The sequence below is a fragment of the Anomaloglossus baeobatrachus genome, chromosome 4, assembly GCF_048569485.1.
Source record: "Anomaloglossus baeobatrachus isolate aAnoBae1 chromosome 4, aAnoBae1.hap1, whole genome shotgun sequence".
NCBI classification, from domain to species: Eukaryota; Metazoa; Chordata; class Amphibia; order Anura; family Aromobatidae; genus Anomaloglossus; species Anomaloglossus baeobatrachus.
The window spans coordinates 40,005,524-40,019,248 of record NC_134356.1 but is presented as its reverse complement, the minus strand read 5'-3'; the positions used below and the strand labels follow the sequence as shown (position 1 = coordinate 40,019,248).

At 52.4% G+C, this 13,725-nt stretch overlaps 1 protein-coding gene across 1 annotated transcript in view; it reads right to left on the bottom strand.

The window, feature by feature from the left end:
- The window catches only part of LOC142303122 (tetraspanin-11-like), a 140,889-nt gene that overhangs the window by 8,362 nt on the left and 118,802 nt on the right, over positions 1–13,725 (bottom strand). The window contains exon 7 of the mRNA XM_075344265.1: positions 9,142–9,228. Within this exon, the coding sequence (XP_075200380.1) occupies positions 9,142–9,228 (87 nt within the window). The remainder of the gene's footprint in view (positions 1–9,141; positions 9,229–13,725) is intronic.

Here is a 13,725-nt window from a genome sequence, read left to right as displayed (position 1 = left end):
CTGCTAAATTATCGCTTCTAATTTAGAGTCAGTGGAGAAGCAGCGAGAGCACGGGACACTTTAACAGAATTTTTACTGGAGATTTAAAAAAAAAAAAAAAAAATATAATAAATAAATAATAAAAAAAAAAAAATATATATATATATATATATATATATATATATACATATACATATACATATATATAAATATATATATATATATTTTTTTTTAGAAGAGTCACCATGAAAATGTCAACACTTTATCATTTTTTTCCATTTTTTTCGTGTGCTTCATCCTACTTATTTAACCCCTTCTTGAAAGAGGACATAATGGTAAGTCCTACGAGTAGGTGCTCTTGTACAGAATCGGCTCATGAGCGTCATGTAACGCTCACAGCCGATGTAGCAGCCGCGAACGGGATTAGTGGAGCCACTGGACCACAGGGGGACCCAGGGTTTACCCTTTAGTGCGGGGGCTTAACTAAGCGCCTACCGCGAGATGCAGACGCCAAGTTCCACTCCCAATGAAGTGACTGGAACTGTGGCAGCTTACCCCTAGGACAAGTGACAGATTCCGGTACAAGTGGGATGACTGAAACAGGCTGGACAGGTATGGTTGGCACGGCAGGGACAGATAGATAGGGGAAGGCAGACTCAGGTATAGGTAACAGACACAGGGAAAACGGAACCTGACAAGGTAGAAAGAAAACTAACTAACACAAGGTGTTACACAGGCACCTCCCCTAGTGGGAGGGTGCCTTAAATAAATTTCCTGAAAATAGGGCGCCGGTCCTTTAAGAGGATTGTTGGTGTGCGCATGCATCTTAGGTGCACTCCTGGGAGTCATGTGCAGCAAATACAGGGCCCAGGAGGGGAGTAAGGCAGAAGAGCATGTGAAAGGTCACGTGGCAGCAGGGGAAAATGGGACCGAGGTGGTGAGTAAGTTGGATGCTGGTGCTACAATTCATACTCAGCAGATAGCAGATGTGCTTTACAGCAGGCACCTAGTTCTAAGAGCAGCGACCAGAGTTAGTTCTGATTGCTGCTGTTTTACCAATTAGATACCTCTGTCAATCATTGGCATATTTTGGTATCGCTGTGTCTATAAAAATGTAATTGATCAAAATATAAAATTAATTAACCCGCATGTTAAACACCGGAAAGAGGGGGGGCGGGGAAATGAAACAACAGAACAATGCAATAACGAATAAATGTACCATGGACCCTAAAGGGCATCAATAAAAATATTGGCTCATCACTTAAAAATGGCGACACAGGTCAAATCCTTTTTTTCTTTTTACAAAGCTTTGAATTTTCTTTTAGCCGGCAAATTTTATAATCTATATATATAATTGCCTTATTCTGTCTGTCTGTCTGTCATGCTTCAAAATTGTGTCCTTCCGGTGACATTGTGTCCTTACGGTGACACAAAGCTGATTGGCCGCTGGGCTCGCCATGGCCCCGCCCCCCCACACGGATTGGCCTCTCGCCCCGGCTCTCTGCAGGCCCCGCCCCCCTCACGCAATGCACGCTCGCTCTGGCCCAACTGACACGGAGCTCCGATTACCAGGTGAGTACACACACACATCACACTCACTCTCACACACACCTCACACATCACAACATCCTGGGATATCGCTTGCTTCTACACCGGCTCCGTCAGGATCCCAGCAGCGCCAGACATAACCTTGCGATGCTGGGATCTTGACGGAGGCCGTGAAAGCTGGTAACCATTATACACATCGGGTAACTAAGGTCCCTTAGTTACCCGATGTGTATCATAGTTACCAGAGTAAACACCGGCTCCCACTCACTCTCACACACATCACATCGCATCCACACATCAAGGTCCTGCAGCGGCGGAAAATACAGACACATAACAGCACACACACACACATACACACACACACATACACACATCAGATCACACTCACCCTCACACACACCTCACACACACATCACATCGCATCCACATACTCACAACATCCTGGGATATCGCTTGCTTCTCGGCGGCGATATTGTGCTGTGAGCTTCCAGGACCTGACGGAGGATCACATGGCCAGAAGCATGTGATATCTCCGGATGTTGTGAGTATCAGCGCGTATGTGCGATTACGTCAGTGTCTGTGTGTGTGAGTGTATGCGATCGGGTGTGTGTGAGTGTATGCGATCGGGTGTGTGTGAGTGTATGCGATCGGGTGTGTGTGAGTGTATGCGATCGAGTGTGTGTGAGTGTATGCGATCGGGTGTGTGTGAGTGTATGCGATCGGGTGTGGGTGAGTGTATGCCATCGGTTGTGTGTGTGAGTGTATGCGATCGGGTGTGGGTGAGTGTATGCCATCGGTTGTGTGTGTGAGTGTATGCGATCGGGTGTGGGTGAGTGTCGGCAGAGGAGCACGGCGTGCTGGAGGAGGCTGGGAGCAGAGAGGCTGATCTTGGGGAAGGCTGGGAGGGAGAGGCTGATGCTGGGGGAGACTGGGAGGGGAAGGCTAATGCTGAAGGAGGCTGGGAGGAGAGAGGCTGAACCTGGGGAAGGCTGGGAAGGGGAGGCTGATGCTGAGGGAGGCTGGAAGGAGAGAGGCTGAGGCTGGGAGGAGAGAGGCTGATGCTGGGGAAGGCTGGAAGGAGAGAGGCTGAGGCTGGGAGGAGAGAGGCTGATGCTGGGGAAGGCTGATGCTGAGGGAGGCTGGGAGGGGAAAGCTGATGCTGGGGAAGGCTAGGAGGACGGAGGCTGGGAGGAGAGAGGCTGATCCTGGGGAAGGCTGGGAGAGGGAGGCTGATGCTGGGGGAGGCTGGAAGGAGAGAGGGTGATGCTGGGAGAGGCTGGAAGGAGAGAGGCTGATGCTGGGGGAGGCTGATGCTGGAGAAGGCTGGGAGGACGGAGGCTGGGAGGAGAGAGGCTGATCCTGGGGAAGGCTGGGAGAGGGAGGCTGATGCTGGAGGAGGCTGGAAGGAGAGAGGCTGATGCTGGGGGAGGCTAGAAGGAGAGAGGCTGATGCTGGGGAGGCTAGAAGGAGAGAGGCTGATGCTGCGGGCAGAGAGGCTGATGCTGCGGGCAGAGAGGCTGATGCTGGTGCAGCATGGGGAATGGAGCACGATGGGGGGTGCGCAGCATGGGGGATGGAGCACGATGGGGAGTGCGCAGCATGGGGGATGGAGCACGTTTGGGAGTGCGCAGCATGGCGGATGGACCACGTTTGGGAGTGCGCAGCATGGCGGATGGACCACGTTTGGGAGTGCGCAGCATGGCGGATGGACCACGTTTGGGAGTGCGCAGCATGGCGGATGGACCACGTTTGGGAGTGCGCAGCATGGCGGATGGACCACGTTTGGGAGTGCGCAGCATGACGGATGGAGCACGTTTGGGAGTGCGCAGCATGGCGGATGGAGCACGTTTGGGAATGCGCAGCATGCCGGATGGTGCACGATGGGGAGTGCGCAGCATGGGGGATGCAGCACGATGGGGAGTGCGCAGTATGGCGGATGGAGCACGTTTGGGAGTGCGCAGCATGGCGGATAGACCACGTTTGGGAGTGCGCAGCATGGCGGATGCAGCACGTTTGGGAATGCGCAGCATGGGGGATGCAGCACGATGGGGAGTGCGCTGCATGGGGGATGGAGCACGATGGGGAGTGCGCAGCATGGGGGATGGAGCACGTTTGGGAGTGCGCAGCATGGCGGATGGAGCATGATGGGGGGTGCGCAGCATGGCGGATGGAGCACGTTTGGGAGTGCGCAGCATGGCGGATGGAGCACGTTTGGGAGTGTGCAGCATGGCGAATAGAGCACGATGGGGAGTGCGCAGCATGGCGGATGGAGCACATTTGGGAGTGCGCAGCATGGGGGATGCAGCACGATGGGAAGTGCGCAGTATGGCGGATGGAGCACGTTTGGGAGTGCGCAGCATGGCGGATGGACCACGTTTGGGAGTGCGCAGCATGGCGGATGCAGCACGTTTGGGAATGCGCAGCATGGGGGATGCAGCACGATGGGGAGTGCGCTGCATGGGGGATGGAGCACGATGGGGGGTGCGCAGCATGGGGGATGGAGCACGATGGAAGGTGCACACCTCCCCCCAACACACACACGCGCACTGCACAACACACACACACTGGGAACCACAAACAACGCCCTACACAGACACCCACACACACAGACAACGCTGCACACACACAACACCCAACACACAAACACCGCAGCACACACAAATATACGCACATACCGCACAACACACACATTGCTCAAAACATACCTCCCCCCAAAACACACCACACACACACAAACCGCACAACACACACACACACACAACGCTACAGACACACAGCGCTCCACAAACAACGCAACACACGCAACACACATACAACACCGCTCTCACCCCCCGCCACACCCAGAACATGTACAGCGCCCTACACAAACACTTGGTAACTACACACAACAACATCTATATATATATATAACAAAAATCATACATGAACTACACAATACGTAAATTCTAGAATACCCGATGCGTAGAATCGGGCCACCTTCTAGTATATATATATATATATATATATATATATATATATATACTAGAATCGGGCCACCTTCTAGTATATATATATATATATACTAGAAGGTGGCCCGATTCTACGCATCGGGTATTCTAGAATTTACGTATTGTGTAGTTCATGTATGATTTTTGTTATATATATATATATATAGATGTTGTTGTGTGTAGTTACCAAGTGTTTGTGTAGGGCGCTGTACATGTTCTGGGTGTGGCGGGGGGTGAGAGCGGTGTTGTATGTGTGTTGCGTGTGTTGCGTTGTTTGTGGAGCGCTGTGTGTCTGTAGCGTTGTGTGTGTGTGTGTGTGTGTTGTGCGGTTTGTGTGTGTGTGGTGTGTTTTGGGGGGAGGTATGTTTTGAGCAATGTGTGTGTTGTGCGGTATGTGCGTATATTTGTGTGTGCTGCGGTGTTTGTGTGTTGGGTGTTGTGTGTGTGCAGCGTTGTCTGTGTGTGTGGGTGTCTGTGTAGGGCGTTGTTTGTGGTTCCCAGTGTGTGTGTGTTGTGCAGTGTGCGTGTGTGTGTGTGTGTTGGGGGGAGGTGTGCACCTTCCATCATGCTCCATCCCCCATGCTGCGCACCCCCCATCGTGCTCCATCCCCCATGCAGCGCACTCCCCATCGTGCTGCATCCCCCATGCTGCGCATTCCCAAACGTGCTGCATCCGCCATGCTGCGCACTCCCAAACGTGGTCCATCCGCCATGCTGCGCACTCCCAAACGTGCTCCATCCGCCATACTGCGCACTTCCCATCGTGCTGCATCCCCCATGCTGCGCACTCCCAAATGTGCTCCATCCGCCATGCTGCGCACTCCCCATCGTGCTCTATTCGCCATGCTGCACACTCCCAAACGTGCTCCATCCGCCATGCTGCGCACTCCCAAACGTGCTCCATCCGCCATGCTGCGCACCCCCCATCATGCTCCATCCGCCATGCTGCGCACTCCCAAACGTGCTCCATCCCCCATGCTGCGCACTCCCCATCGTGCTCCATCCCCCATGCAGCGCACTCCCCATCGTGCTGCATCCCCCATGCTGCGCATTCCCAAACGTGCTGCATCCGCCATGCTGCGCACTCCCAAACGTGGTCCATCCGCCATGCTGCGCACTCCCAAACGTGCTCCATCCGCCATACTGCGCACTCCCCATCGTGCTGCATCCCCCATGCTGCGCACTCCCAAATGTGCTCCATCCGCCATGCTGCGCACTCCCGATCGTGCTCTATTCGCCATGCTGCACACTCCCAAACGTGCTCCATCCGCCATGCTGCACACTCCCAAACGTGCTCCATCCGCCATGCTGCGCACCCCCCATCATGCTCCATCCGCCATGCTGCGCACTCCCAAACGTGCTCCACCCGCCATGCTGCGCACTCCCAAACGTGCTCCATCCGCCATGCTGCGCACTCCCAAACGTGGTCCATCCGTTAAGCTGCACACTCCCAAACGTGCTCCATCCGCCATGCTGCGCACTCCCAAACGTGCTCCATCCGCCATACTGCGCACTCCTAAACGTGCTCCATCCGCCATACTGCGCACTCCCCATCGTGCACCATCCGGCATGCTGCGCATTCCCAAACGTGCTCCATCCGCCATGCTGCGCACTCCCAAACGTGCTCCATCCGTCATGCTGCGCACTCCCAAACGTGGTCCATCCCCCATGCTGCGCACTCCCAAACGTGGTCCATCCGCCATGCTGCGCACTCCCAAACGTGGTCCATCCGCTATGCTGCGCACTCCCAAACGTGGTCCATCCGCCATGCTGCGCATTCCCAAACGTGGTCCATCCGCCATGCTGCGCACTCCCAAACGTGCTCCATCCCCCATGCTGCGCACTCCCCATCGTGCTCCATCCCCCATGCTGCGCACCCCCCATCGTGCTCCATTCCCCATGCTGCACCAGCATCAGCCTCTCTGCCCGCAGCATCAGCCTCCCTGCCCGCAGCATCAGCCTCTCTCCTTCTAGCCTCCCCCAGCATCAGCCTCTCTCCTTCTAGCCTCCCCCAGCATCAGCCTCTCTCCTTCCAGCCTCCTCCAGCATCAGCCTCCCTCTCCCAGTCTTCCCCAGGATCAGCCTCTCTCCTCCCAGCCTCCGTCCTCCCAGCCTTCTCCAGCATCAGCCTCCCCCAGCATCAGCCTCTCTCCTTCCAGCCTCTCCCAGCATCACCCTCTCTCCTTCCAGCCTCCCCCAGCATCAGCCTCCCTCTCCCAGCCTTCCCCAGGATCAGCCTCTCTCCTCCCAGCCTCCATCCTCCTAGCCTTCCCCAGCATCAGCTTTCCCCTCCCAGCCTCCCTCAGCATCAGCCTTCCCCAGCATCAGCCTCTCTCCTCCCAGCCTCAGCCTCTCTCCTTCCAGCCTTCCCCAGCATCAGCCTCTCTCCTCCCAGCCTCAGCCTCTCTCCTTCCAGCCTCCCTCAGCATCAGCCTCCCCTTCCCAGCCTTCCCCAGGTTCAGCCTCTCTCCTCCCAGCCTCCTTCAGCATTAGCCTTCCCCTCCCAGTCTCCCCCAGCATCAGCCTCTCCCTCCCAGCCTTCCCCAAGATCAGCCTCTCTGCTCCCAGCCTCCTCCAGCACGCCGTGCTCCTCTGCCGACACTCACCCACACCCGATCGCATACACTCACACACACAACCGATGGCATACACTCACCCACATCCGATCGCATACACTCACACACACCCGATCGCATACACTCACACACACCCGATCGCATACACTCACACACACCCGATCGCATACACTCACACACACCCGATCGCATACACTCACACACACCCGATCGCATACACTCACACACACCCGATCGCATACACTCACACACACAGACACTGACGTAATCGCACATACGCGCTGATACTCACAACATCCGGAGATATCACATGCTTCTGGCCATGTGATCCTCCGTCAGGTCCTGGAAGCTCACAGCACAGTATCGCCGCCGAGAAGCAAGCGATATCCCAGGATGTTGTGAGTATGTGGATGCGATGTGATGTGTGTGTGAGGTGTGTGTGAGGGTGAGTGTGATCTGATGTGTGTATGTGTGTGTGTGTGTGCTGTTATGTGTCTGTATTTTCCGCCGCTGCAGGACCTTGATGTGTGGATGCGATGTGATGTGTGTGTGAGGTGTGTGTGAGAGTGAGTGGGAGCCGGTGTACACTGGTAACTATGATACACATCGGGTAACTAAGGGACCTTAGTTACCCGATGTGTATAATGGTTACCAGCTTTCACGGCCTCCGTCAAGATCCCAGCATCGCAAGGTTATGTCTGGCGCTGCTGGGATCCTGACGGAGCCGGTGTAGAAGCAAGCGATATCCCAGGATGTTGTGATGTGTGAGGTGTGTGTGAGAGTGAGTGTGATGTGTGTGTGTACTCACCTGGTAATCGGAGCTCCGTGTCAGTTGGGCCAGAGCGAGCGTGCATTGCGTGAGAGGGGCGGGGCCTGCAGAGAGCCGGGGCGAGAGGCCAATCCGTGTGGGGGGGCGGGGCCATGACGAGCCCAGCGGCCAATCAGCTTTGTGTCACCGTAAGGACACAATGTCACCGGAAGGACACAATTTTGAAGCATGACAGACAGACAGACAGACAGACAGAATAAGGCAATTATATATATAGATATATATATGTGTATATATATATATATATATATATATATATATACATACATATATACACATATATATATATATATATATATACACACATATATATATATATATATGTATATATAAAAATTTGAACTCTACTTCTAGGTAAAGGATATGATGTTCTGTATTATAAAAATAGATGTCTGATCACCGTAAATTAATTTTAAGAAATAAATCATCGCAATAAAACCAACTTATTGTTATAAATTGGAGAATTAAATTAACCCCCTTTTTTTAAATTTTTGCACTTCGTTTTTTCAAAGGTAATTAGATAGGATATCTATCTATATATACAGTATATATCCATAGATATATCTATATATCTATATCTATATATCTATGTCTCTATATATATATATATATATTATATATATATATATATACAGAATATATCGATATATATATACAGAATATATTTATATATATACAGTATATATCCATAGATATATATAAATATATAATATATATAGACATAGATATATAGATATATTACCTTTGAAAAAAAACAAAGTGCAAAAATTAAAAAAAAGGGGGTTAATTTAATTCTCTAATTTATAACAATAAGTTGGTTTTATTGTGATGATTTATTTCTTAAAGTTACTTTACATTGATCAGACATCTATTTTTATAATACAGAACATCATATCCTTTACCTAGAAGTGGAGTTAAAATACTACAATTTGTGCTGCCTTCTGTTACCACTAGGTGGAGCATAACTGCATACTGTGGTATTACCAAGCATAATGCATGAACAGCATGCAGTAAGATCCTAAGCTCCCCCTAGTGGCGGCTTCTGGCAGTGCAAATATTTATCATTTACACCTGAAAGCAAACAATTGTGCTGTCATGAGTTTCTAATGTTGTAAATGCAATTTTGTGCCCACTTATTTTACATGAATTTAGGATTAGAGCTCTGTAAAAGAAAAGAAAATTTGCTGCCATAAATTGAATCATATCCCTGAATGTGTTCTACCTGAAAGCAAGCGATGCCTATAGAGACCGCTCCGATGAGGAGAAGATGCTCCTGTATAAATTTCTCCAGTATAGTCATACATCCTCCCTGAAATGAGAAGGAACAATAGGAAAAGGGTTTGGATAATGTACAATTTTGGCATTGATTGTTACTTTTGATGGGTACAATATGGTCCCAGATTGGCAGAACAGTGGTGTGACGCTCCCAGTGTATAAACTAGACCTAAATGTCTCCTCTTACGTGGTTCTCACCAACTTAGGGATGTCTTCTTAGGATGGCCATGGAGACTATTGGCAGACGTGGCAAGATCCTACCCAAACACCTGTATAGGTATGTTTCACTAACACTTTGGGGTCCCAACTTTTGGTGTAGGACCCTGGTATATAAAAGTTGGTTGGCTCCCCATCCTCTGTGCATTGGACCTCACTTGCCCCCAAATTGTAAATACCTATACAATTTGTGGCAAAGCATGTGCAAATGTGGCGCCCCTGACCTGGTCAGGCACCACTGAGTACTGCACCCATGCTGGGGACAGTACAACACAGGTAATCCAGAAGGCTGACTGGGGTGTGGTACACAGGCGCATAGTGATCAGGTCTCACACATGTACCTTTGAGAGGACCCCTGGGGATCCCAGGAGGGGGAAAAGCCTTCACCTTCACTGGAATAGTGGAGGGGGCCAAAAGCCTCCATCTCCTCTCAAGGGGTGTGGTAAGAGAGTCTGGTTGCTAGGTGGCGTAGGCAAGAACAGGAGAGGAGGGGCAGTGAGCCAGGGCAGTGCAGAGTCCAGGGAGCTCGAGTGAGGAGCAGATCCCGTGGGCTGCTGTAGTCTGACAGCGTCCGCGCAGTGGCTACCGACGGGGGAGAACGGTCAACTAGGAGTGCTACCCAAAATCCATCTTCAGCTAGAGAGAGAGCAACGGAGTGGGAAGTAAGGAGACTGCTAGAGAGTACCAGGCCCAAACGGGCGGCAGATCCCGAAGCGGAGATAGATCCAGCTTTCTTTTGCTAAACCTGCCGGTGTGGGGCTCTCAAAGCCCACGCCACAACACCACAAAAGCCGCAGCCACGTAGCCACAGTTAGGGCCCATAGGTCACAGGAGGCAAGCAGCTGGAGTGGCCTGGTCCAGGCGACAAGCAAACGGCAAACGAAGGGGAGAGAGGCTGCAGCATCTTCCCTGGGTGACCCCCATAGGGACTCAAAGTCGGGGTTACCCCAAACCACCAAGGGCTAAGGAAGGCGAGTTAGTAGTCACCCTCACAAGTCAGCCTGAAGGACACCTGGTTCCCACTTGGTTCATCCCAGCTACGCCCGGGTCACTCACCCTGCCATCAACTGTGAGTAAAAACCCTGAAAGACATCCTGCTTGTGTGGAGTTATTCTGCGCCTTGTGGTACTACACACCTACACAGGGCCCTGGGGCTTGCCTCACTCTCAGGAGGCTACTACACCCTACTGCACCCACCATCAGCCCCAGGCATCCCTTAATCTGCAGTGGCGGTCCCCACTGACCGCAATACTGAGAGTGGCGTCACGACAAATAGAAGATTCCCTACCTGTGACGAGATCCAGCCGAGTGGAGTCCCTGAAGGTAATGCACCGACACTACACCTGTGGGGCTTCACACATACAACTGAATATGATAGAAGAGCAGGGAACCATCAGCTCTCTGCTTCATCATCCCATCCTAGGAAAGACTTAAGGAACCAGAGGTCATGGGACTGGATCACAGAGGAGCTTAGCAGCAGAGAAGCAGAACATATGGACAAGTGGGATGCCTGTGTGGGTGTGTGAAGCCCCACAGGTGTTGTGTCGGTGCATTACCTTCAGGGACTCCACGTAGCTGGATCTGGTCACAGGTAGGAGATCTTCTTCTTGTCGTGACGCCACTCTCAGTATTGCGGCCAGTAGGGACCGCCACTGCAGGTTGAGGGTCGCCTGGGGCTGATGGTATGTGCAGTTAGTTGGAATAGCCTCCTGAGAGTGAGGCAAGCCCCAGGGCCCGATGTAGGTGCGTAGTACCACAAGGCGCAGAATAACTCCACACAGGCAGAATGTCTTTCAGGGTTTTTACTCACTTCAGGTGGCAGGGTGAGTAACCCGGGCGTAGCTGGGATGAACCAGGCGGGAACCAGGTGTCCTTCAGGCTGACTTGTGAGGGCGACTACTAACTCGCCTTCCTTAGCCCTTGGTGGTTTGGGGTGACCCCGACTTTGAGTCCCTATGGGGGTCACCCAGGGAAGATGCTGCAGCCTCTCTCCCCTTCGTTCGCCGTGTGCTTGTCGCCTGGGCCAGATCACTCCAGCTTCTTGCCTCCTGTGAGCTATGGGCCCTAACTGTGGCTACGTGGCTGCGGCTTTTGTGGTGTTGTGGCGTGGGCTTTGAGAGCCCCACACCGGCAGGTTTAGCAGGGAAAGCTGGATCTATCTCCGCTTCGGGATCTGCCGCCCGGTTGGGCCTGGTACTCTCTAGCAGTCTCCTTACTTCCCACTCCGTGCTCTCTCTCTTTAGCTGAAGATGGATTTCGGGTAGCCCTCCTAGTTGACCGTTCTCCCCCGTCAGTAGCCACTGCGCGGGCGCTGTTAGACAGCAACAGCCCCACAGGTCTGCTCCTCACCGAGCCCTATGGAGTTCTGCTCTAACTGACTCACTGCCCCTCCTCTCCTGTTCTTGCCTACGCCACCTAGCAACCAGACTCTCTTACCACACCCCTTGAGAGGAGATGGAGGCTTTTGGCCCCCTCCACTATTCCAGTGAAGGTCAAGGCTTTTCCCCCTCCTGGGATCCCCAGGGGTCCTCTCATGGGTACATGTGTGAGAGCTGATTACTATGCGCCTGTGTTCCACACCCCTGTCAGCCTTCTGGATTACCTGTATTGTACTGTCCCCAGCATGGGTGCAGTACTCAGTGGTGCCTGACCAGGTCAGGGGCGCCACATTCACCCTTAGTTATCACCAGCACGTCCTCGGGCTGCAAGACAACATTTTAAAAATGCATAAAACATTAAAACATGTAAAACATTTAAAAGCACCAGGTACCATACATCACCACCCTCCACCCACAAGTCCGTTAACCCACCCAAAACCCTTTCACGTTGGCCGCGACTTCAGCCACTTCTGGCAGGATGTAGAGGCGGCTTACATGGGCTGGTGGTTTCAGGGTATACCTGGCCTGGTGGATCCGCGCCTTCAGCCTCTTCTGGCAGGATGCAGAGGCGGCCTCCACAGTTGGTGCTGACCAGGTACCCTCTTTGTGGTGGAGAGCCAGGCCCCATAAACAGGCATGCTCTCTGGTCGCAGGTGAGCCAAGGCCCTATATACGGACGGGCTCCTCCTGGTTGCAGACGAGCCAAGCCCCTAAACAGGCTGACTCTGGTGGTGGTGGTGCCCTCTGGTGTAACTATTTACACTGCGAGAGTTTGTGGCTTTAGCCAGTTCATAGCCTTAAGGTTTATGGTTTTCTCACAATAGTTTTTGTGGGCACATTACTTGAACTTGAGAACGTTGCAAAACAAACTTTTCAAAACTTTAACTTTCTAACTGCTGACTTCTTACTTTCCTTTACTCCTCCATACCAGGGCTTTGGCCTGTTGGGCTGCGGCACCTGCTGCTTTCTTGCTCTTTTTCTTCATCTGTAGTTGTCTCTTCAGTAGGTTCTTTGTCTTTTCTTTCTTGATCTTCATCTGTTTCCTTTGCTGCATCTGTTTCTTTATCTCTGTCTTTTCTTTCTTCTTTGGGACATGGTGCTACATCAAGCGCATACAATCCTCTTTCGCCTTCATGCATAGTGAATTGCACTGTATTTCCCATCTTTAAGTTTCTGCCAGGGTGTCCTCTAGGCAGATGAGCGTTCACATCTCTTCTGTTGACAAATATCCCTTCTTTGATACCAGGGGCTACAATGAACCCATATCCTGACTTCAGGCTAAAGTCCTCCACTACTCCTCTACAAAGGGGTCCTCTGACCTGGGCTTTGGACCTTCTCAGTAACCTTTTCTCCTGTAGGTCTCTGGCTGTGACTTCTCTCTGCTCTGGGGATGGCGGTGCAGGGGAAAACTGGGTTCTGCTGCGGCGCTGTGTCTTGCGGGCTGGATTCTGCGAAGTGCAGCTTACAAGCTCCCAGGTGAGGCTTTGGGGCAGGTCTTCTTCCGCAGGAGGTGTCAGATCTTCCTCGTCCCAACGGGAATATGGCAGCATCTCCGGCTCTGGGACTAGCACTGCTGCTGGCGGCTCCTGAGTCAGCTCTTCAGCTTCCTGGCCTCCTCTCCCCCTTAGTTCTTCTTGGCACTCCTTTGGTGGCAGTGCTGGGGATGAACTTACTTCAACAGGCCCAGGCGGGGGACTCTTTGGCGTGGTTGCTGCAGGGGTTGCCGGAATCCTCTTGGGGGTGTGCGGAGGGAGCAGATACCGATCCACCATCTCTTGTGGGAACTGGGCCTCTAGGTCAGCCTTCAGCTTCCAGTATTCGGGGTCCTCTCCTATCAGGGACTTCCTAGCAGGGACTTCCTTAGACTGGGGAGCGGTGTCTGCTCTGGCCTTGCAGGCCGGGGTAAATGGTGATGCAATCTCTTGGCGGGCCGCGCC